The 25821-nt window shown below is 45.1% G+C and overlaps 1 protein-coding gene across 1 annotated transcript; it reads right to left on the reverse strand.

Annotated features, from left to right (window-relative positions):
* Window positions 1-6574: 6574 nt before the first annotated feature.
* DCT (dopachrome tautomerase) lies at window positions 6575-24868 on the reverse strand. The gene is made up of 8 exons (XM_010578277.1): window positions 24424-24868; window positions 15957-16256; window positions 14373-14473; window positions 13127-13293; window positions 11302-11481; window positions 11061-11196; window positions 9430-9631; window positions 6575-7196 (listed from the first exon to the last, which is right to left on the reverse strand). Exons 1-8 carry the CDS (start codon window positions 24818-24820, stop codon window positions 7015-7017), a joined length of 1665 nt encoding a protein of 554 aa, XP_010576579.1. The 5' UTR covers window positions 24821-24868; the 3' UTR covers window positions 6575-7014.
* Between the last annotated feature and the right edge of the window lie 953 nt (window positions 24869-25821).

Genomic DNA, 25821 nt, shown 5'->3' on the forward strand with positions numbered 1-25821 from the left:
TGCAATGCAAACACACTAGGAATTAGGTAGGCTTTTTTTTTTTTTTTTTCTTTTCCCAGTTGTTGTGAAGCTTGGAAAACTTCATTTCCCAATTCAGTAATTCTCACTCTATGTGTAGTTACAGTGCCCTGAAATGATGAAATATTTGGGGGACGCCTCCTTAAAGCAATGTCAAAGATCCTTAACCATGCCACAGCCACAACTGAAAACTAAGGGATTTCTATTCCAGAGCAAGCTGCTCTGCTACACATTCCATGAAATGTGGAAGGAAAAAAGTCTGACTTTCCCTGGCTGCAAAATGAATTTACTGGAACCTGTCAGGCAAAGGCAATATTCCAAGTAGTCATTTTGTTGTTCAATAAATTCCCATTACCATTCACTTTGCTTTGTAAAACCTGTCCTTACCTTGCTTCCAAATGAAATAAATTGTGGAATATTAGAGAAAAGTAGAGGGAGCAATTTTGAGCAGTGCTACTAGAGATGTGCTTTCCAGATAAAAACCATACTGATATTGAATGACTGACAGCGACTAAGGCAAAAATAAGCGTAAGACAGGCTGTTGTGATGAGCTGACACAAATTCATCTGTTTGAATAACACAATTAAGTATACATCAGAAAAACATGACTAGCAATCCCCAGACCAAGCTAAAAAATTCAGATACAGGCAAGACTGGAATGAAAAGTACCACTTTTTTCCCCTCTCTTTTCAGTTTTAAGTAGAAATATACCTTTTATCTTTCTGTTCATCTGCCCTAGCACAGCCACCAGGGTGTATTTCTTTCTCACCAGCAGATAGACATAGTGTAAATGAACACTGAGCTCTGTCATCTCTCTCTCCATATGTCATGTCCCTGATCAAATATTTTTAGTTGGGAGGTTGCATTTTAAAACAACAAATTCTACATTAAAAACAAATGCTTTCACTGTTTTTGCAAAAACATGAGACTTATCCTAAGATTACACATGGAAAGCGTTGGAGGGAAAAGAAAAGGAGGTAGGAAGGAGTGTACTTGGCCTGAATAAAAGGATGATTTTTCCTTCTGTTACAAATCCGGCTTTTTCTTTTCTCAGGAAGGATTGTGCTTTGCCTTCACAAGCGGTATTTTTCAAAGCTCCGAGCTGAATTCTAAATCCATAGGGTTTGGCACACCGAGTGGGTGTACACATCTGCAGAAGAAGCAGGCTTTCTACATTTCGCCAAAGCTCCCATCTCCAGGCTCGGGGAGGAGATGCAGCCGCCTTGGGATGTGACACGAATCTGAACAGTCTTAGAGCTGCTCTAAAGGAAGACATTTGTTCGCATCTCTGCCGGACTGCTACGCCAAGGGGACCGGCGAGAGCGTAGCATGCCAAGCAAGAGCGCACCTGCTAACCACGACGCCAGTTGTTGACATCGGTCCTAAGGACTGTAAGTAAATTCGTCGTGCACCTGCAAGGGCACAGTGGGTCTCCTCGCGATGCTCTCGCCGTGCACAGCCAACCGGAGCAAGACAGAAAGAAGCAGACTCTTTGGCAAGGTCTCCCCACCCTGAGCAGCCGCCGACCGTGGGCTGGTAGGACACAACGGCATGAAAGAAAGTGGAAGAATTTGTTGATAAAAGCTAGGCTGGAGTTCGAAAGTCCCTGGTAAAAAAAGAAAAAGAAACCCAACGAAGAAGGTTTAATAAGCACTTCAGGCTCTACCTGAAATGGGTGGCAACCACCCCAAAAGCAGCCAGCCACCAGCCTTATTCTCGACAAGAACAGCTTCTGAGCATTTAACGTGTTTAGCAGCTTTTCAGTTAACTTAAGCAGAGGCGGCAACTGTGAAAGTGTTACGGATATTTGAGCAATAACGCCTCCACACAAAAATGAAGCTGCTGAAAGATGTTTTCAAGCAAAAGGCACTAAAATAAAAGCCGGTGAAACTTCAGGAGACCTTCTTCTAAGGCAGAAATGAACAAATCTGCTAAGAGACCGGATGGACCTAACCCTCAGAGAAGGTTGGCAGGGAAACAAGCCTGGAAGCAGCCTGGAACACAGCAATGAAATCACCAATTGAAGGAAGCCACAGGAGGGGACTTTGTGGCCACACCACTGCACCTTTAGGCACCTGTCTCCCAGGCATATATCCACATAATGCAATTCACCATATCCAACACAGACAGCTGAGAGCTCTGCTACAGGACCGCAGAAAATCAGGAACCACTGAAGGAGACCCACCACAGGCAGAACCACGGTGCGGAAAAAGGAGCTTTTTAATGTAGTCTGTGAGAAAGCCTGAGGGCAGAGATAAGGGCTGAAAAGACTTCATCTGAGCTGGAGATCAAGCGACTACCTCCTTTATTCAGGCACTCGGAGTGCTGCCAAGGGCGATGGTTGGAGTCAGCCCATGCTTTCTTTCCATCCTGCCTGTTGAAGTTGCTCCAGGGTTCACGGGTTTGTCAACAGGCCAGAGACAGCAAGGCAGTGAAGGGAGGAGAGACCAACAGGGTGCGATCATCTGCTGTGGAAGAGACCTGGTCGCTTATTCTCTCTCTACTGAATAGCTTGGCCTGTTCAGGTCTCTCACTCTCCTCGTCACATTTACTAGCTTAGCTGCTATCCGCAAATCCTATCTGTCCTGGCACAAGAGTGGGCTCAGGACCCTTTGAAGGGAGAACACAGCAATGGCAACATCGTCATGAGTGCAGCCAGGATTGGTGAAGAAGATCAAGACAGGCAAAATGAACCAGACCTGCAGACTCTGCAGTTAGGTGCATACCTGGAGCTTTCTTCTCATATTTCATCCTTGGAGGGTGCCCTGCTAGTATCGGAGCATGATTTTGGATCTATACAATGCAATGGCTTATACGCTGGCTTAATCTGAAACCCAGCGTAGAGGTAACTTTTGATGTCCATAGTCTTTCAGCCTTTAGGAGAGGAGGTGGATGCCCCCTCACAAGAAGAAAGAGCTGGTGTGTAAAAAGATGGCCAGCACTGGTACCATTTCTTCTGGCCACCCAGGTCTTGGAAAGCCTAGTTTTAGCAAGGGGCTCTGGATAATTAGTATCTCCCCATAGCTGTGTCTGAGCTGCAGGAGCATAAAGTAGAGCAGGATCATAGATACAGCCTTGTTCATAACCCGACTTTCTCTGGGCAGCTGTCTGCAGGGCACTTAACTGGCTGCATACACTGCATAAAGGGCCAAAGCGGGTACTTTAGGAAACTGACTTTCCTTCCTAGTTGCCATCAGCCTACATGCGTGGTTCTGTACATTTGTATCTTCACTACTGAATTTAGCTGATAGTCTTTGAATCTGCTTGTTTATCTTTTCCTCCCCTTACAAGCGCAGGTGCAAAACATCTCTCCCAAAAGCAGTGTAAAGTAAGCAGTTACTAGAAGCAGAAGGTCAGTAATGGCATTACAACTTCCAATTTTACAATAATAGCCATAAGATGTGGTTGCTTTACACTGCTGCTTTCCTAAATCAGGGGCAGAATGGAAACAGAATCCTTTTCAAGCATTTAGCTAAACAGCCAGCAATGAGATTTAATTTAATTCAGAAAACAGGTTCTCACTACTTCTTTCAAAGAATTTCACAGGCCATGACTGACAGAGATGATGTGGCTGCCACCGGCTTACTACAGAGTCAAAAAAATTAGGCACCTGACCCACTGGATGACTCAGAAGGAGGCATTAGCTGCCCACAGATCCAATACAGCCAACTGAGAGAGCAATTAACTGGTGACTAGAGAGAATTAAACTCCTCAGAAAGATAATCCCCACAAAAGCCCTACACGCAGAGCTGGAAGCTGCATAGGTCTAGCTAACAAAAAGGCTGAGAAATGGATGGTTTTGAGCACTACTCCCTTTCCAGAGCTTAAATGTCTCATTTGCAGCTGCACGTTACATGCTCCTCTGTGAATCAGAGCCTTTTGTCAGAAGAAAGCACCAATTCAGCAGGAATTATTTTAAAGAGGGGGCGGGGGGTGATGATTGCACCCATCTCACCTTGAAGTCATTCAGGAGTGCACCCCAAATCTGCCAGCAAGGTGTGACCACGGGGAGGGATGTGCTGGTCCCTCATCCTTCTTCCCCCGGGCTGCGCTGGGTGACTGCTCAGTTATGAATGTGAGAGGAAAAGGCGATGGGCAGAGGTGGCCCATGGGCACCAGTGACCCCCATCCCCAGTGGGCACTGCCCTCCCGGTCCCCATTTCGGTGCCCACGCTGAGCCCAGCGCGGTGGGCAGTGGGAAGGCAGGGCACCGCTCCATGCCCCCACCCCGCACCGACTCCAGGAGCGGAGGGCACGCTTTGCACTGATTTGTAGGACCAAATCCCAAAATCCCGGGCTCTGTGGAGATTGGGGATGGTGCGTTTTCAGCCCGGGGGAGTCTTTGCTTCCAGTCAGGGGACAGAAGCGTCCCTTTTCATCTCACCCTGGCAGTAATAGCTTCAGTACAATTTATGCAACGATAGATTACAGGTATTTACTAACACTTGCATAAACCAGCAACAAAAAAAATGCCTTTTCTGTGGTTTGGGGTGAGTGGAACATTAAAACATGCAAACCCAACCTTTACAATCAGAGTTGCTACAGGATTTCCTCCAACCGTTTTGTAATGTGCCTGTGCTCAACTTTCTTCCTTGTTAAGCATTTAATATAAAGTTTACCTGCGCTTCTTCCTTTCACCGACGACAAAACTTTCCCTGGTTGCTGGACCAAGACTGCACTTTTTAAAAAGGGAGAACACAGCTTTCTGGTGTCACCAGGTAATTTTCCAGTAAGCCGCGAGAGGGCAGGTTGTGTTCTCTATACAGCTCGCTTCAGCCAGAGTTCTACAAGAAACGGTTAAAACCAGTCACAGTTTTAAAGCCCTAATTATTAAACTAAGGCCCTGCGAGTGGAAAGAGTAACGCACGGATCTTTGGCCCTAGCTTTTTATATGTGCATAGCATCAATTTAATGCCCTCATTGCTTTTCTTCTGGAAAGGCAAGCACCTTTCTACTCAGTTTACAAGTGAGAACTGAGCAACTCTCCCGTTTTACCCACCTGCTCTTAGGCAAAATCAGTTCTAACACGTTAGCTGCTATTCTACATTTTTTACATTTCTCCCCTGTCTTTCTCTTTCCTCTATCCCACTGCCACTGTCACTTACCCATAACCAGGGCAGCTTGCAAAGCAAACACTTGGGACAGCAGTATCCAAACCTCCAAGGTGGTGAAGCTAGTTAGGCACGCTCTACGCCCTGTAAGCCCAAGGAGAAATCTGATTCACCCTCAGAAGTGGAAGCCTAGACTGTCTCCTAAACTTTGGCATTCACATCACATAAGGGACAAAAGGGTGTCAATCTCCATCCAACAGCGTCTCTCTAAATCAGTATTTAGCAGGAACCGGTGTATGTGAAGACTCATAGTCTTGTGGTGCTGGAAAGTGGGTGACATCTCCCCCTTGAGAAGGGCACGCGGAGACCTCAGACCTAGCTACAAACTGGCACCGACCAGGGTCCAACTGATGTGACACGTGCCCATCCCAGGTCTCTGGAGACCTCAGCTGACGTCCCCAGCACCAAGTAACGCTGGTCCCTACGCAGTAAAAAACCCTGAAAGGCAACCTGGATTGGGAGCTAGAGTACTGGGCTGAGCGGCTGTACAAAAAGTGCTCCAACCATTGACATCTTGGGCATGAGCCAGGAACAAGTGCGTTGGGACCCCCCAAAGGCACCACAACCCAGCAGAAACAGCAGGAGATCAATGTCCACCTGATGTAGCAAGGACTACCTGAGCAGGTGGTGAGCAAATCATAACTTTTCTTTGCCCCCGAAAGTCTGCATTTTGGAGGTAAATTTTGTGAGTTACATATATTCAAAGCTATGTGTGAAGACCTACTGAGATCTTCTTTCTAGTCCGCACGGCTGGTATTGAGCAGGCCTAGAAGAAATATCAGAAAGCGTTGCTAACTAGAATTTTTTATTCAAGGCTACAAAAGCAGAGTTTTTCTAAGACTCAAGACCTTACAAAATGCAAAATCTGAGCGCTCCATTAATGTAACATACTATGCACCAAATCTGACACAATACCTTCAGGAGTTGATTTGCTGTGTAAAAACCCTCTCTTGAGATAACACAGGAGAGCCACCCAAATATGGTCCAAATCTATGTCTAAATAAAGAAATATATAGAGAATGTATAAAGGAATGTTTCGGATGGGGTCTTGGGAGTGCTACATCCAAACTTGATCCCCTACCTGCAGACCTGAGTAATGAGAGCTATCTCAGTCTTGAGTCCTGGGTCCCAGACTTTGGAAATGTAGGTCTAAATTCATGAAACAGTGCAGCAGAGCCAAAATAGAGAAGGACGAGCACCATTTTCAACTTCTGTCACAGGTCCCTAACAGAGAGGTAAAACACAAGTGTATATCTAGCTGTCAGGGAACTCCTGTTCTTAAATTTCAGGAGAATTTGAGTTTGGAGGTTTACCTACTGCTAACATCAGCTTGATTAGAAATAACATATGGAATTGATTACGCTTCTGAAATAAACTGTAACAAGGAAGTTCCTATAGTATTTTGTCAAACAGCAGGATACATTTTGAACCTTAAAAAAAGACTACATTATTCAGAATATTTATTGATAGCTGTAAAATATTATGTTATTCTAATATATATGTAGAGTTAGTAACTTTCAGCACATCTCTGAGCTGCTAAATGAAATAAAAAACACATTGAGGTGAAAAATTATCTTGGTTATTCGGGTTGGTTTTCTTCTATTTAGATTCTTACCTGTCTTGATCTAAATCTATAGAGGATGACTTACAAGTGTCACACGCTCCAGATAATGTTTGGTAATGAGAAAAGCCTGGCCTGTCTTGGGCCTTGCACATGTGTACCCAGAGACTTTATATATTACAATTCACAAGATAATGGGAAAACCTGAATGAGAACAATGTAGTCAGCTGCCAAAGGAGTGTGTAAGAAATTCTCAGCTAAGATCTCAGTAAGGCAATCAAGGTCACTTCCTACAAGGATAAGCAAAGAAACAAAACGAGGGCATTAGGCTTCTTCCATGTACTTTTTGGGGCTGAAGCTCACATTCATCAGTGGTTCAAAACCTCTTCTCTGCCTCTGGTGCTGGAAAAGTACAAGCAGCAGAACGAGCGTGGCCAGAGCTATAAGTGCTCCTCCAATTGTGGATCCAACCATGACAGCCCATGCTTGGGTTTCTTCAAGTGAACCTGGAAACATGAAATGTCTGAAGTGAGGACAGCCCACAGTTTCATTTCTCAAATCACATGGAAGAAAGAAAATATCCCACAGCCTGGTAATTAGGATTACTTGTGTGGCTTAGAGACCCAATGGCCACAGGGGAAGGTGGTAATGTACCGTGTAACCGACACACACATACCAGAGCCAAAGATGTTTCCTGCCAGAGGACTCTACAGCTGAATTCAAACTTCAACCCTTCATACAAACGAAAGTGTTGAGAATGGGAAAGATTAATGGTAACAAGACAAAAAGACCATTCTCTTATCTAATTTGGCCAAAATTATGAATGCTTTATGCAATTCTTTCGATAATGACATTTCAGCATAGCTGTTTCCAAGTTATTTTGGTCAACTGAAAGCCCTCAAATTTTCCTATAGACCACAAAGCAGCCTATTGTCAAACTGTTAACTGAAAACAGTACTTAGTGTGGTTCTGCCGACTGGCTCCAGATTGCATCCTCTGATTTTGAACCACTTCTGGGGAACCACTGTCTTCTAAGATAATATTGCCCATTCTTATAATAAACCTGCTCCCCTTGGCTAAAATAACTTTGTGTTTTCATTTATGCTTTCAGAATCAACAACTGCCTGCTCTCCTGTTCTGAAAAATGCTACATATACCAAGATGGCAATAATTACGTTTGACTAAATAGTCACCAAAAACTCTCAAAAGGATTTAAGGTATTTAGAAGGTACTTGGACACATGGGCTTAAATCCATATGGCTCAAGATGTCACACTGACTATAAAAGCAACCAAAAGTTGTGTGCCTCAATCTGCAGCCTATGTCAACAAGCGAGTTGAGGGCAATCGTGCCCAAATTCAGTAAGATCACCAAATGAATTGTTTACCACTTTACCATCTCTCAAGTAAGACCCAGCAATGTATTGCCTATGTTGATTTCTAATGTGGTTACATGAAGTAGAATTAGCAAGTTACATATTTAGATAAAAGAGAAGGGTTTTAATGTAAAAACTTTATTCTCTGAACACTGACCACACAGACAGGGATAGATACACTGCTTCACAGTGAGATAACAATTTATTTAGGGGGAGTTGAGAAGCAGCAGAATCACAAGCTGCCTTTATTCCTCTCTGGGTACCTCATGCCCAAAGGGGCAGCAGCATTTCCAAAGCAGGAGTGAGGACAGTCGTCCAGAGGGAGGAAAACTTAAAGCTCCATAAAAGGGGAAGTTTAAATTTTCAGGGAAAATTCTGGGGACACCCCTGAGAAAAGCACTGCAGAAGCAGCTAGCATGCCTCCACAAGTCAGGGCTCCCCTGCGTGAATGCAGCCTGAGGACAAGAGTTTCAATCTTTCACAGTCTATAGACCTTTCAACAGCCTCCACAGATTAAAACCACAGATATATGGTAAGCATTTAGAAGAAATTCCTGGCCACATAGGTTAGATAAGAACCTACTGCCTCTCAAAGGAATACCGAGGTGGAAAAAGAAACTGCTCAGATTTAATCTTTGGTAAAGCAGCTGAAGCATGGTTTTCATGCATTTCTTACACTTGTGCCTTTTACAAAAGTTTGTAACTCTTGTTGCAAATTTTGGATTTTGTGCATAAATACTTTGATTTCTTGTTTTTTGTCTTTATCTTATTTGTGTCAAAGGTAATTTCAAACCAATAGACAAATTCTAAGGCACATCACACCTATGGACATGAAAAATTTTGAAAATTGGGGGTTTGTAACACAAAACACCCAGGTACATCTCTCCAGCATATCCAAAGATTAATGGAGTTCATCTTTAATGAGATTGACGGTGCAGTATTATTCAGGGCCCTGTGCAAAACAAGTATTTTCTAATGACCGGCGTTAACCAGACGAGCTCGCTGGCAGAGTGCCTGACCTGTGACAGGTTACAGGATCCTGTAACAGGAATAAACAGTGCTGGGAACAGGAGCCAAATTCAAAGACTCCTCAAGCCCAAAGGAGCACCATTGTCGACACTGGAGCAGTTCAAGTTGATGCGTTTTGTAGCAGAGCAAACTAAGTATGCGCAGACTTGTAGTTACCACAGCTTACCTGGTGAGCTGTAACTACCTGTGTGTGCTACAATATGTGACTGCTAGCGAGCGGGTGAATAGAGCCATGCGTTTTGTGAAATGCGCCTTATTTTCCATATGCCTGCATCACTGAAGATGTGAGCTGTCTCATCGCTTGGCCTGGGACAGCCTCGACACCTCTGAGACGTACCTGGCAGGTCAATGGCATAGGTGTAGCCGAGCTGCTCCGCAGTTTGGAAGAGCTCGTCGTTGGTCACGGGAGGGAAAAAAGGGACCATGTTATACAGCCTGTTGTGACCGATGGGCGCCAGCTCCTCGGGCCAGGCGTTGTCAGCAGGGTTAAACCGCTTCATCCACTCGTCAAAGATGGCATCGGTAAAGGAGTGAAGAACCTGCAGATCGGGGCATGGGCACACACATTTACTAAACTCTTTCAGAACTCAACAGCATTTAAAACACTCTCTCTTAAGGTGGCAGAAGCTTTTGAAAGAGAGAGGAGGGTAATCTAATTTAGGTGGGATTTACAGAATGGGAAACCAGGAAAGCTTGTGAGAATGGAGTAAATTGATCTCCTGCATGGGACATTTTGCTGTGTATATCCTTGTTGCTGCTTGTTCACAATAAGCTCTTTCTCCAGACAGTTTAATATCAGCTGACATTGAACGGGCAGGTGTGTCCTCCCAGGTGAGAGCCCACTGAGCTCATTCAGGCGAATGTACCTTTCAAACGTATTTTAATCTTTCTCGTCCCTCAACAGGTGGGGAAAATTGGGGGAAATTTGATTCCTTCATGCTCATTTTAGAGCGTGCCACCAGCTCCACAGTTCCAGGTACCCATGAATTTGATCAGGTCTTACCCGGTGGGTTTATATGTCTATAAAGCACTAATACAGGAAAGTTGTTTCAAACAACTATTACAAATGTCTGTGGCAATTCAAATTAATTTCTGATGTACTCATGTTTTTTAGTTACAAACCTGGAAAAAACTTAGAAAATATCCTATAGAAAATAATCTTGCGTATCAAATTACACAGTGAATAGCACAGTGAAATGAAGATTTCATTGTGCAAGAAAGAAATTCATGTAGGAATTCAAGGATTATTAAGGAAAAATGCTGGAGAACCACTACATAAGTACTCAGACTAATTTCTCCAACAAAAGATTGCAAATTAAAATAAAGGTGAGAAAGAAATTAATTTTATTAGAATTTCTCTATATAGTCACTGTGGTTTAATCTAACAAAGAGGAAAAGAAATTGGCATGAATTTATTAGGAGAGAAAGATGTGTAAGCAGAGTCAACCGTCGGCTTTTTATTTGCACATTGCTGTTTGTGCTGCTCATTGCAGTGCAACAACATACCAATGCACCAGTGAAATCCCATTATTTCTATTTGCCAAATGACCCTGAAATTCAATGTGCTTTCTTTTAGCCTGTGAATTTTGAAACAAAGAAACAAACTACTCAGTCTACTGCTCTAAAATAACTAGCCCCACTTTCAGTTTATCTTGTTCCTGTAAAATTGTCTGGTATAAGCCATTAAATTTAGATAGCACGTAATGAAAGGATTCAGGGCACCATAACTTGGAATAGCAGCTCTTCTCCCTAGAAACTTATTTTCTATTTTACAAATCACCCTAAGATTTCTTCCCTCTTTATTTGATCATTATGCAGGTGTGGCAGCGTTCAAGAAAAGAGAAACGATTTCTCCTTTTCTACTTAAAGGACTTATTTTCAGGATTCACTTTACTTCTGTTCTGCAAATCTCTGGTGAGATAGCTGCCTTTGACCCACCGCCACTAACGCCGGGGAAAAAAGACATACCACAAAGATGGGATCGTTGGCAGCTGCGTGAGGGAGAACGCTGGTCCCATTCAGGAAAGAGTGAGCCAAATTATGAAGGCTCAGCATCGGCGAATTAAGGGCTCCACCTGGTTTATCAAAGCCCTCCAGCGCATTCCTGCGGACGGGTGAAAGCAGCATCAAGTAACCCTATTTTGCTGACAAACGCGCACGTAAAGAAAACCCACAACCCAGCCAGCTCTGGAGGAGCGGAAGGACAAACCTGAAACTGAAACTGGAATTGCGGAAAAAAGGGGGGCTGTCGAACTCCCGCAGGGAAAGGCACCTCCTGATGTCCTCGGCAGTGGGCAGCTGCTCGCTGGAGGTCCCGGGCGGTCTCCGCCGCAGCGGCCCTTCGTCACTCCCGTTGCACAGCGTGACCAGGCGGTTGTAGTCATCCAAGCTGAGCGTGAAACAGAAAAGAGGCGCAAGTCAGAAGAAGGTGATGACTTGTTGGCTTTTTCTCCCAGGGTATCAAAGAGGCCTCGGCTATACGTGTGAGAGAGAAGGGGTTAGGGACTGACACCTCCCGGGGCATCTCGGTTCACCTCCCGTGGGCTGGGAGCTGAATTTATTGCAGGACTGCCACTGTGCCGTGGCTTTCTGTGGCTCTGCGTCCTCTGTGGACCATCAGTCATTTGGACCAAGAGCTACCAGGTTCGTTGTCCACAGAGAGAGGATGCTTTAGAAAAGGCAGGCACAACTCCCTTCGCGCCTTCTTCCCTCCCGAGGGCTTTGGAAGAACAGGTTTTGCCAGACAATCTAAAACAGTCTTGAATTTTGAAGTGACAAACTTTCAGTCCTGAGTAAGGACTACTTTTTTAACTCTTGACAAAGAGGAAAAAAGCCCCCAGGAAAGTCCCACTGTGGGGTGGGCTGAGAAAATGCAAGGAATGACAGAAAACAGGATTTCACTTTCCAACCCTCAGCCCCTTTAGAAGCAAAGCAATGGCAATGGCAATGCATCACATCCTCTTTTTCGGGGCCTGGAGGACATCCTGCTGTTGCAGGGGTTGCTCACTAGCTAATGGGGAGCACGTCCTTGTATCAGGGAGAGAAAGAGGGAAGGAGGAGGAGAAAAAAAGAGCACAACACTCGTGAAAAAATTCTGTGCTATTCAGTACAAAATGAATCGGCATTTTCAGAAACTCCTGAAGTAAACAACAGCCCTTCTCTGTTCAACCTTGGCAAGGCAAAAGTTTAGTCACTTCAGTTTTCGAGAAAAAACAAAGCCCTGTTTATCTTAGGGAAAAAGTAGGGGCAAGATTTAAAGCCAACTGGTGCCTAAAGCTAGAATTTCAAGTAGCTCTTTAGGTCCCCAGAGAAAGAGAGTCTTTTGAATAGCCCTGAGCTCTCGGTACCTCCGTCTGACTGACTGCACGCTGCCCCGGAGCTGACAGAGGAATGTTATGTGGGTATTGTGACCGGCAGCATCTTACGTCATAGCACCCCAATTCTGTATGTGGATCCCTTGTCAAAGCCCTGCTCTCACCCAAATCAGTATATGCCTACAGAGAGCTGGCAGCAAGCTGCTGGCTGTCTCCGAGTTGTTTTCCATGTGAAATCTCAGCCACTTCAAAGTCAATCCCCAAGCTGCACTAAATACATCAGGGTTAAGGTCTCACCCAATACAAGGGAACAGATTTTTCAGCCTATCTCTAGCTTCCTAAATGCCAAAACAGTTTTCTTTTTCTGCTGCCAAAAATCAGTTGGGTGTTTGTTACAGACAACCGACACGCAGACATTTCTTCTTTAAGAAGATACTTGCCAATGTGCAAACTCTTCAAACTTTTGGCAGCCTCAAATTGGCTGAATTGACTAAAATCCTGTACCAGAAGAATCATCTTTTAAAAATATACTTCCATGATACCGGGGGGGAAGTTTACGCAGCACCATCTACACACAAACTGACCGTGATTCCCAGTTTTAAAAAAGACATCTTGGCTCTTTTCCTGCCGCTCACTCACACTGAGAGCGGCCTGCGCTGCCAATACTGAATGAAAGCAAGGTTTGGTGAGTATGCAAGCTTGCCCTAGATATTCTCTTACCTGTTACAAACTATTTGCCACCGGGAGAACCTGGAGCTCAGGCTGATCAGCCCCGGGTCATCCGGCTGCGATGCTCCGAAGAGCTGGTCCGTGCAAACGTCGCACTCGTTTCTACCCGTGGCAAAGTTCCAGTAGGGCAGCGCGAAGGAGTCATTGCCTATCAGTCGCTGCAATGGAGAGAAATGCGTTAGCAGGGGATCACCTTCAAAGGAAAGAGAAAGAAAGGGACTCCTACAAGGTGTTTCACTGGGTATTCACTGGATAGTTCACTGGATATTCTGCTTTTCATTCTGCATTTCAACTACATGCATTTCAGAGCGCTGCTCCAACTCCTCGCACAAGATTGGGGCATTAAGTCAGTCCAAGCAAAGACACTGTCCCTAGTTTCTCCACTGTTGGCCTGCGCTTCTTTTGGCCATGTTAGGCTTTCTACCAATTCGGAGACCAGGCAGGAGAGTGGGAGCAGAGATGAATTGAGCCTTAAGCAACTAAGAGACTTTCTGAGTGATGTAAGTGGGTAATGGGTAAAATTGTGCATGTGGTTTGCTTTCACTCCAGAAAGGCTAGCCCTGGGGAAGAATCTGAACTTGTATTAATAGAGCAATACAGTGCATTTGCTTGTGCTTGCTTGTTAGATACGATTTCACGCAAAGCAAGATCCTGCAGCTATTTTGATACCAACCATTTTCATTAGAGATCTGCAAGGTTAAAATACAGTAACACTGCCAATGTAGAAGTAACGCAAATGGAAATGAGTCAATGCTTTGGCAACTGACTGTTGGGCATGTTAACATATATTTCTTTAAAAGATGTATTGCTAAATATATGTATGTACTAAATGTATAACGTGGCATATTTAAAGGAGGTAATATTTTGAGTTGCTTTCGTTAGGAGAGTATCTTCAATGTCAGCAGACAATATCTGTTACCAAGTTTTATGTGTAGGTGTTGCTTTGATTTTATTAATAAATACTGTTAATTCACCTCTTCTGTCCTCTGTTGTGGAGATGAAGAAAAAAATCTCCATGATAACCTTCACATCATTGTTCACAGTGAGAAACTGTTCAGTCCTCAGTATCTCGAAAGCACTAATTTCACTTTAAACAAAAAAAGATCAGTGAGCAAACACTCCTGGGAGTTTGGCTAAGACTCTATCCTAGGAAATAGCTTACCCTTGGCTGGCTCGACAAAGTCACGTAGCAAAAGAGAGAAGCTGCATGAGGAAAGGGAAAGGCTGTTCAGCTAACCTGCAGGTCTCTCTCCAGCAACAGCAAATGGTACCTATGCCAAGTAACAAAGGCAGGTCCTTGATGGGAGAAATCAATACCTGTGAAGGGGCGGCCAGGTCCTACAAAGGGAAGATAAAAGAAGAACTTAGGCACCAAATGAAGCTCAAGAGAAAGACAGCACCTTCTTCTATTGCCTGGAGTGGAGTTAAACAAAACCTGCAGCTTTGCACCTTTGGAAAGAGCGCACACGTCAGAAGGTACAACACTTACATGGGACAAGGGAAACAAACTCCTCTGCGGATATTCGCTTCAGTGCTTCTTAAAACTTCACATTCCCCCAAAAGTTGGATGTTGTGAACATTTCTTCTCACTTTAGTGGATTTTGGTTTTAAGAAGCAGTTTTATTGTCTAAAATCTTAGCTCCTTGCTCATATGTAGCACATTATCTCATTCTCCTGCTCAGCCACAGGACTTGCACCATGTACCTACCTATCAAGAGAACCTCAGCGTTTTCCATAACCTGCCAACAGTAATTCAATGTCCTTTGCCAATTTTCTTCAAATTTTGCTTGTTATTTCTATTGTTGTATTATATCTCTTGCTATTTCACATGAGAACTAAGACACTCAAAGACTAGAGGCTTCAAACCACATATGGATTTGTTTATCGCTGCAGCAAGCTTAAACCCACACATGAATTTATTTATCACTAGAGCAGCACTAGATGTTGCCTCTTTCCCTTTCCACATGACCGTCCTGTCCCCTGAAGGACCTTTGGTCTTGCTCGGCCAGAGACTGCTTCGTTCAGCCCTGCAAAATGGAACAGTGTCAGAAGGGGACACTGAAGAAAACCCCCTGCAGGGTAGCAGATACCCTCTAGCAAGGAGGTAGATACAGGCTGTTCAGCTTGCACGTAGGGCTGCCAGGTACAAAAGCCGTACTGGTGCCTCCTCCTGCAAGAGCTGGGCTTTGCGAAATGGGGCTGGCATAGGTACTTCTGTCTAGAAGAGCAATGAGGACTAAGAATCTGGATATGGGAGAAAGCATGGGGTTAGATACCCAAACTCCTAACGTGGTTTGGTTTTAAAAGCTGTCTGCAGTTAGTCAGGCAAACCCCATACTTGGCGACTTGCTGAAAGCCACAGAAAGCAGCAGCACTCTGGTCCCCAACGTCTCTGCATGGCCTCTGCCTTCAGCACTGCACAGCCCCTTTCCCGCTGCTGCTGCATCTACCTCATCCTGTGGACCGGGAACATCTTTTTGAAGTCAATCACTGCCTGACCACACTTCAGTTCATCCAGCGGTGGAGCCTGAGAACTGCCTCCCTGTCAGAGGGAAGATGCACCAGGAGTGCGGCTGGTGTGCTCCAGCCACCACGGGGTCGGGGGACCAGACCGCGGCAGGTCTGAATTACACCTCCCTCGGCTGCAGATGGCCACCAGCTTCTCACCACCAACTGTTTCACTCCACAGATCCACTCCTACTGGGATTCGCTGCTCGATGAAGTAGCACAGCTGTGTGAAGCATACTTACCTTTGTTCAGCAATGATACTTTTCACCTTTTCCTTTACCTGCAGAGCCCATTGGATAAGAAAAGCACTAACCTAAAAGCGTGTCTCTGACCGAGTAGTAATGAAGCCATACAAAGTAGTTATAAATACTACAGTTGGCAATTTGCGGTTCCTCTCCGGTGGGACCAAGCAGACTTATCCAGTGCTGAGTTGCAATTACATAGTCTGGGTGAACGGTTGTCTTTGCACGGTCCAGAGCATCAAAGAACTGCTCCCTCTCCTCTGCCGTCAGGGAGTGGACATCCTTCCTGACAACCGCTGGCTTCCTCACGTTGCACTCGGGGCCGGTCCAGCCAAACTTGCAGTCACCACAGTTATAGCCAGCGAAGTTTCCTGAATCGAGAGGAAAAGTGCAGTCATGACATTATGGATCAGGGAAAACTAACAGCGAAACGCAGAAAAATTAAGAATTAGCACTCTTTTTCCCCAGACATCAGTTCCTGGAAAGGACAGCAGCTGAGCAGACTGGCAGCTTTGCCAGTTGCCCAGCCAGAAGGATGGCTCGCTTCCCAGAGCCACGGCAGGGCCAAGAATCACACTCAGCCCGTTGGGGAGGTGAAGCCTTGGGTAACGGGCTTGACACCCCGAGGTGCTCAGAGCTCTGCGAAGCCCTCAGCCATGTGAGGAGTCTCAGCGAACAGAGGGCTGAGCACTTCAGGTTAAGCATGTGATGAAGCGCTTTGCTCGTTTGGCTCTCAAGTACACCCAGACTTCCAGGATCAAGCCCGAAAAAGGGTCGGTTCACGTGGATCCTTAAGCAGGGAATAAAATCCCCAAACAAAAGAGTTCTCTTAAGGACAAAACTTCAGAAAAACTAACGTCTGTTAACAGCGTATCTGAGACCCAACACAATCCAGGACAAGCACCAGTGGTGCTGCAGGTCATGCTTTAAGCATTATTAAATGGTGCTGCAATAAGAGCCTGAGAAACACTGCAGTACCGTCGCTCCCCGCTGGCATCGTTCCAAAGGCAAGTATCAGGTCCGCTCTAGGCTATTACTCAGACGCTCTAACGTGGTGGAAGAGCCCAGGAAAGCAGAGCTTGTTTTAAGCATGGCCTCTCGCCCACCGTGGCAGAGCGCCAGCAGCAGCAGAGAGGCCCCGCTGCAGCTCGCTTTGCCTTTGCCAGGGGAAAAAGGGAACAACCGCCCGTCCCCGCGGTGGACAGACATCTGCCTCCTGCCCGCGCGCAGGCAGGCTGCTGGCGTAGCGGTGGGGTAGGACAGCGGGCATCGCTGACGGGGGAAGGAGGGGGCAGAGGGGCAGCCAGGGGTCCTCTGGGATCGCCACTCAGTTCTCCAAAATCTGCACTGAGAGTCCCTAACCCCACGTCCACACTCACTCCACAACCACCATGCCAATCGTCTTCCAAAACACCGCAAAATCTCACTGTTCCCCGCACATATAGGTGCTGCTGGACCCAGGACAGGCTTCAGGCTAACATGGAGATGGGGAAGTGGCTTATGAAGTGTTCCTGGATGGGCAGACATCCCTAGGCTGTAGGGTTAAGTCTATGAGCAGAATAACAGTTAACACTAAAGTAAAATTTCAGATTGTCAGGGGCTACAGGGCTTATTACCAATTTCAGAGAACCCCAAGGTTACAAGGGCTGTTACCGAGAAGGCTGTGTAGCTTATGGCTAGCTCTAGGATAAGGGCTGCTGAGCTCTAAACATTTGTGACAGACTCCTGTGAGACCTACCAAGAGGACATAGGACTTTTAACTGTAGGTTTGGATAGCTTACGGTTACTTTGGAGGCTCTGAGATCTATAGGTTTACGTGCTATCGTGAAGCTTAGGGCCAGTGCTAAGGTTAGGGAACAACAAGGGGGAAGATTTCAACTAGATTTTGGATCGTGCACAGCCCAATGGCATACCATGAAGAGAGTTTCCAGGTCTATGGCTTACCTTTTGTCCTGACGCGGGTAGGAGCAGCTGGGCTCAGCTGCCATGTTCCAGCTAGGACAGAAAGCACCCAAAGCCAGGGATCTGCATTGGTTTGGGGGATGAAGACATATGCCGGAAAAAGCAAGCAGTTTATAGTTTTACGAAAGAAAAAAGATTGCGTGGATATGCTACTATGATGAGGGCAGAGATTAAGATGGGGGGGAAGCAACATGGAAAGTTGATTTTATCATCACTACATCCTGAGACTTCCAGCAGAAGAGCACAATTGCTGTTGTGAATTTGGTGTAGTCCACTATCCGTATACTTGCTCATTCTTGACAACTCAGCCTAGCTATTAGGGCCCGTCACATACTCCAGTACTGTACTGACCAAATGGCAAATGTCAGGAATATCTTACAACAGTCTCTAATTAGGCCATGTATATTGCACAAGTTTCAGTACCGGGACCGTGAACTTCTGAAAAGCAGCTGTTTTCCCCTCACACCCAAAGGTACACTTCAATCCTTTTTAAGAGAAGGGGGGCAAAGCAGGAATTAACCACGAAAACATCCGTCAACAAACTTTTTTGAGATTGGCAGTCACACTTCCAGTAATTCAAATGACCCATCTACTCACAGCATTGGATAAGCATCACATTGAAATATAGCACTAACAGGCCCAACGTTAGTGCAGGACCAGGTTTGTCCTGTCTGGTCTCGGTACAAGAACAAGACTCCCCCAGTCACTTGTTGAGGCTCTGATGGTGCCCATTCCTCTCTCAGCAAGGGCCCTTTGAATCTGGGCAGCTCTTGATGCCCAAGATCATTTTATTGGACAATATCCGTATTTTAGATATACTCCACGTGCCTCCTCAGGCTATGAAATTTGCAAAAGCTTGAAATGATGAGTCATCTTTGAGGGGGGAAAAAAGCTATTCTCCACCTGTATGGCATCTGAGCCAGGTGGACCAATGACTCCTCACCTGTTTCCCTTGGGCAGGTGCTAATTATATCCAGTTGGTGCTCTGCAGGATTTTCTCCCTTAACTACCTAATCTATGAAGTAATCCAAGGGATCCATTCTTTCCACTACTTCACCAGACACTTTTCAGTGGGTCATGAGCTTTTACTGAGTGAGAAAGAGGACTGCAGTGAAGAAGAGACTGGCAAGCAGGAAGAGCCGATCTCCAGGGAAAGCGGTATTTCACACTGCAGCATTTCTGCTGATTGCGTTGGACATTTTTGTAACATGCTCAGGTCTATTTGGCAATGTTCTTGTCAGAAATACACACAACAATACTTGATGAAATCAAAAGTTGCTTTTTGTCGTTTTCTTTCAATAGACTCCATGCATCACAGGGCTGTCGTTACGCAGCTGCTGAAACGGCGAGAAGCTGATGGAGGTCTGTGGGATCTCCCACACTGCAAACAGGAACGGCTGCAGTACTCAGACCCAGGTGTTTTATGTACCACCCAAACCTCTTTTTCAGCATTTGTTTCTAAAGCACTCTACCAGGCCACTGGTCTGGAAATGATGCATTGCTGTTTTTAGAAAGTTCATCTACTGCCTTGTGGACTTCCCACAGGATAGCACTGTGAAATGTATGTCCCAGTCTCTTACAACTTAACTTCTGTGTCTGCTACGCTGGTGATGGTGGACTTCAGTGGTACAGCTCTAGGAGAGCAGGAAAAGTAATCTCATATTACCAGGATATAGCACACAGTAGGGGTTTTCAGTAAGACATTGGGACCCTTTCAAGATCCTTTTGACCACAGGGACCATAGGAACATGGAAGGATTCATGCCTTGGCTTTTTTTTCCCCTTCAGTGACTAACACACAGCAACTCAGTGTACTCCGTCTCTGAGGCTGTGCCAGGGACCACGGAGATTAGTCTCACCTCTTGTGGTTCCTAGAGAATGTAGTGTGGGAGGTCATTCTGGCACACAGGCAGATCAGGTCACAAATGGGGCCCAGATGCTCCTTGCTTGTTCTACTGCTTTCGGGAATGACTGCTGTATTGCCGCTGGGCAAAAAAAACAAATCATCTGAGGTGTCTTCCCCACTAACCCTTTTGTCTGGAGATGGGATCACATGCCTCGGAGCTGTCTTCTTCTGTGCCTAATCTCACCTTCATTAATGGTGCTCTTTCCCAGTCAAGATGGGTGAATCTGGCTGTCTCTGTAGGCACCATGGCCATGCTACTTCTCCCAGTGGGTCAGTTCATGGGCATGACGCTGAGGAGAAGACACTTCTTATGACATGACACGCAGTACGTGTTAATAATACACATCACTGGTGTATGCTAACACCAGTTCCCGCGTACCACTGTAGCTGCTTCTCAACCCCAGTGATTGCCTGAGCTCACAGACGGGGATTTTTCTGCCTCTGAGCAGTCAATAGCACATGCTTGCCCCTCAGACACTGAGCATAACACAAATTAGTAACTCCATCAACTCGGTGTCTTTTCTTCAGTAAAAAGGAACCGATCCAACCCTCACAATCTTCTGCCTTGTTTTATTATGCCAAGATGAAATCTGAGCAGCTGCCGTGCCTCTTCCTTCCACAGGGACCAGCTTAATACATATCATTTATCAGATGGGGAGAAAGGACTCCTTTTCAAACTTCTTTAGCCATTGCATTAAAACAGGAGTTACATTAGATTTGAAACACCAGCATACTGCAGTATCCCAAGGGCAGGATCAGGATTGCTAGCATGTGAGACAAATGGTTAGCTCTTCCATCTCTTCTAGCTCTTCATGTGGACATACTGTTAGGCTGTAGGATGAGGAAGATCTGTACCCAGCACAGGATTTAACAGGGTCACCAAGGTATGGTTATAATTTAGTATCCCACAGCCACATTGCCCTACAATAAGTACGTGAAGTGTATTTTATAACTACTTCAAAAGCTCATTTTTACCTAATGGGAGGGCCATCATGTCAGCTACATGGCTTAACGAGCAATTTGCTTACAGCTAAACAACAGAATTTAAGCCTTCTGTCCCCAGTTTGATTATATATTGCACAAGAATGTGAAAAGATTATTTAAATATTTTTTTCCTCAGGAAACTTCTATGGAAACAAAAAATAGAGTAATGTTCAGTACATGCCCACATGTCAACCTTAGAAAGTGGCAGGGGAAAAAAAAGAATGATAATTATGTTTAACTCCTTCAGTGAACTCAAGCTACATCATTGTTTAATCACTGTCAAAATCTGTACTAGCAACCACATGACTGACTGCAGTGGGTTTTTTCACAATAATCTTCTGTACTGAGTTTTTAAAATGTGATACTAGATCTGTATCCCATTAGCACAATTTTATCTTTTAGAACTCAAAATAGCATTTAGCTCATAAGTCGTCTAAAACAGTATTCTTCTAAACTAAATTTAACTATGCCACTGAAATACTGCTTTGTTGTGTAATTAGCTACAAGTGTCAATTTTCAGGGTTAGACTAGTGCATCCAACATTTTGCCTAATTCAACACATACACCTTATTGGAAAACAAATTACCATATTCCCCTTCACATAGTACTGCACACTGTCAGGAACCTGTCATCAGGTCATTTCAGTTTAAGAATTTATACAAATTGAATTAACATTAGGTGCACCCAAACCAATTTTAGCACACATACAATGATGCAAAACTGAAATTAGACAGGAACTAAAAGCTCTTTGCTACCTCCTAGCTACATTCATGCCATAACGACATCTTTTTTTCTAGAGATGGTATTTTTGTTGCCACCAACATATTGAGAGAAACATGCAACAAGCAGCATCGTGACAACAGACTTAAAATTGTCTTTTTGACCACGGCTCGTTGTACAAAAAGTGGGAAGTAAAGCTGAATATTTCTGTTGTACCAATCTTATTCTGTTATATTTGTCCCCGATTAAAGACAGACTAATGCATGTTATCTGCTAAAGCCTAGAAATGGAAAATAAATGTGATTTTTTTTAACTTTCTTTAGAAAATCTATATTAATTTGAGAAAAAATATCAAAATAATCCAACCCCAGAATAACCAATCATCAATATTTGTTTGTGTTTGGGATTTTCTTCCCCCCGCCCCCGAAATATTCAGCACTCAGACCTCGATGAATATGATTGAAACACATTTTTCCTCAGTGAGCAGCTACAACAAATGACCAAATTTTCAGAGTTCCTTTTATCCTTAGTTACTAAGTTTTTAGCAGAAAGCTCAAATGGATTAATTTATTGTGAGAACTCCAGAATGCCCCCTTTGGAAAATCCTGGCCCCTGTTTCTCACAGCTCCTCCAAGTTTCCGACCGTACAGCCATCAGCTATGTGACATGTTTAAATGGCACTGTCTAACCAAATATAATCAGCTACATGGCAATTGGAGTTCCTACAGCTTATTGTTTACACCATGTCTAAAATATAAATTAAACAGTACCAAGACAGCACTGGAACACGACCATTTATATTGTTAAAATGCTAGAAAGAGACTTGGTGTGGGTTGGAGTTAGTATAAGCCAGGAACCATTTCAAATAGGCAGTCTGCACATAAAACATTCATTTATAAAATAAGATGCCTTAATAGTAGAGATTTACACTGTTCCATGTCCCTTTGAATGAGCATATTTAATTTATGTTACCTACCACATGTACCATAACACTAGATGCCTAATAAAGACCACACGTCACACCAGTTAGAACTGTGGTGTGCAGACAGCCCACCAGTGCATAAAACAGAATTTTAAAAAATACAATAAAATACTAATAGACACAGGCACATGACTGCTGGCATTATAAAAGCATCAGATCTAATTCAAATCCTACACAGTTGTGAACTTCTTAGCATTCTCCTACAAATACGTTTGCATGCAGCATCAAGTGGAGTAGAGCCCAGGAAACCTTTCTGAAAATCATCTTTAAGGATGCCTTCCACCTTAATGTTTTATCACTGGTATATTTAGATAATAAAGACTGCAAGGAGAAAGAGGAATACAAGTGAAATAAAAATGCAGCGAGAGAAACCAGATTTAAAGAGACAAGGAGAGCAGACAGCTCAGCAGAAGAAAGGCTGAATGAAAGGACACTACATTCTGGTCACGTAACTTGGGACCCAGCCCTGCAAATATCAAATACTGGTGCTTACATCTACTTGGAGAAGCAAATGAACGTCTGCCTATGCAGACCATGTCAGTCTACACTACTTTTCAATTTACTCCTAGGTTTTGATGCCCTAATTACTTAGGCTGTGTACATATTGCTGTATGCTCGTGTGCTTCAGTGCTCTTCTGACTCGGTGTCTGTGCCTGTATGTGATACCTGACTTTAGTTTTGGAAGTACGTAAGAACTTTTAAAATGAAAAAAAAAACCCTACATCCAACTTTTTTTGTAAAGTGTCTGGAAAAGTACTTCCACACAAGCATTTGAAAGCTAGTCAAAGAAAAAAATAAAAACCAATGTATACTCTAAAGTCTGTTGTTATTATTTTGAGGAGCTTCAGTAACGCCATGTATCCACTTAAGTCATCTGCCATTACCTCTCTGCTTTTAGCTGATAACAGCGTTGCAAAACTTAACTTCGTTGGCTGAAATTTTCTGCAGTGCTTCCTCCTCAGATTGATCTGGGTTCTTTTGGTAGTGAGAGCCAAGGTATATTTTAGAGAAAACAGTTCAGCTAGTTCTAAGAACCAGGTTGAAGGAAAGCAGGCTACTCTTCCCATGCTAGAAAATCCAAACAGCTTTGTTTCCAACGAGAAATCCCAGGCTGCATTTGAAATCTGCCTAGGAAGTGACTTCAGTGCTTGAGACGTGCCTTTTGCCTGACCGTGGGTACCATCTCCTGCCAGCCCTGCAAAGCAGGCTGGGCTGAGGCTGCTGTTCCTGCTCATTTTAACCCTCCTTCAACAAGGGCTGCTCCTGAAAAAGGGTCTTGTCGCTTTATCCTGCCCTGACCTCACCTTCCTACTCCCTCCCTCCTGCCAGCAGTCTTATTAAAACCTGATCCTTTTGGCCAGGTTAGCATTCAACCACATCTCGTCCCTGACCTGTTTCACCTCCAGCATGTGAACACGGAAACCCATGTAAAGTCATGGGTGGGAAGGAGAGGCTGGAGATGGAGAGGGAAAGGATGGGATGGCCTCTTTGGTGGTTGTACAGACCCATTTCAGATCAAAGCGAGTTGTAGACTTCGTTAATGGCCCTGGGAAACACCTTGACCAGACATCCGCGCGTTTTCAGTGCACAGGGGTACGTCGTGCTGCAAAGTACTACTCCAAGAGGAATAAATCTCTGAGCAGTGCACACTGATCCAGGTTCACGCCGCCGTGATTAGCAGTGACAGAGGTTTGAACGCAGCACTGAAACGTCCAAAACCCTGCAGAGAAAGGCGATGGGTGGCTATGGGGACAACTCCAGGGCCAAAGAGGAAAACCCAAAAGGTTGCACGAGTGAAAACAGCTTTTCAACTCCGTTGCTCTGAAAAAGTGCTGATAGTGTCACGAACATAGCGGTATTTTTAGGAAACCGATAACATTTGAAGCCTTCTTGATGCCTTACGCCACCAAGGGTGTTCGTGGCCTTTGGAGCAAGGCTAGCAGACCCAACCATCCCCAACCCCCTCGCCCCAGCACCCCTCTCACCTGCGCACCGACAGCTCTGGTTGAAGAACTTGAGGGGCCACCGTTCCCGGTCGTCCACGTTTCGAAGGGTGTAGGGGCCGCTCCAGGGCCGAGCGTCCGCCCGCACCCCCTGACACCGTCCCCTGCCCTGCAGGGACCCGCAGACGTTGCCCGGCTCCGTCCCCAAGGCCGGGCAGCAGCGCTTCAAGCGAAGGGCATCCGCCGACATGCAGGCACGAGGGAACTGCGCCTGCACCCGGGGGGGACCGCAGCAGCTCAGGTAGCCCAGTCCAGCCCAGCAGAGCCACCTCAGGGTGCCCATTACGGACCGGTGCCGGCTCTGCCTCTCCGCTGGACCCGAGCGAGCCGAGCAGGGAGATCTGCGCCGTGGGACAACCTGGCCTTGCCACGGCTCCATGCCCCGGCCGAGCAGGATTGATCCCTCTCGCCGCCGAGGATGCTGGTGATGGGTGGTTGTTTAATCCCGGTCGCCAGTTGCCTCGAATGAGGTTCAAAAGACAGGAGCTTCGGCTCTGCGGTGCCTGCCCAGCAGCCACAGCTTTGAGCGGGGTTTATATAGAGGTTGGGAGAAGCCCTCATTAGAGGGATTAGCACAGCACAAATCCTCGTGTTTTGCACATGACATCAAGGGCAGAAAAGACGCCGGCGTGAGAGCAAGTTCTGCGGGCTCTGGCAGCTTGTCAGGGGGGCGAATGCCTTGGATTTATTTCTCCAGGCCTTTCATGAGCTTTGAGAAATTGATGGTCTCATTTTAGCTGAGGTGGCTGGAGAAACAGGCTTATTCCTTTCATCAAAACCCTGTAAACAGATGATAAATAGAAAAGGAAACCCCTTCTCTTTTCAGTTCATTCACTGCAAGATAATACTTTCCACTAAAGCAGTAGAAAATGAACTGGAAGCGCAGAGGATATAAGTGCATCATTAATGAAAATTAATAAAGCTGGTAGCCACAGCTGGGGATGGAGACTCCACCTGCTGACTGCAGAACTCCAGTGCTTGTACTGTAAACTTCTGAGTGGCAAGTGGAAAAGGGTTCCCTTCTTAACAGCCTTTTCGCATGCAAAATAAATTATTTAATTGTTTTTAAAGGGTGAGTGGTCCTTGTTTGCTCTCTAATCCTTTCCCCACCATTACACCAGAGGTTGTTTTGGGGCTGGTGTGGCTGCTAGACTTTCAGAACTGTCATGGCTGAGCATTTATTACCCACCTGGCAGGAGACAGTCCGTAAGATCAATACATACACCAGACATGCAGACAAGTGGTTTTGTTCAGGACATCGACAAAAAGTACTTTAAAAAGCTCCTAGTATGCAGCAGTTCTTGCCCACAATGCAACTCCTATGTGCTAGAGGAATAAAATGAATAAATCAAAATAAAGTAGTGATAAGTCATGAGAGGA

The sequence above is a fragment of the Haliaeetus leucocephalus genome, unplaced genomic scaffold, assembly GCF_000737465.1.
Source record: "Haliaeetus leucocephalus isolate CR32 unplaced genomic scaffold, Haliaeetus_leucocephalus-4.0 Scaffold626, whole genome shotgun sequence".
In the NCBI taxonomy this organism is placed as follows: domain Eukaryota; kingdom Metazoa; phylum Chordata; class Aves; order Accipitriformes; family Accipitridae; genus Haliaeetus; species Haliaeetus leucocephalus.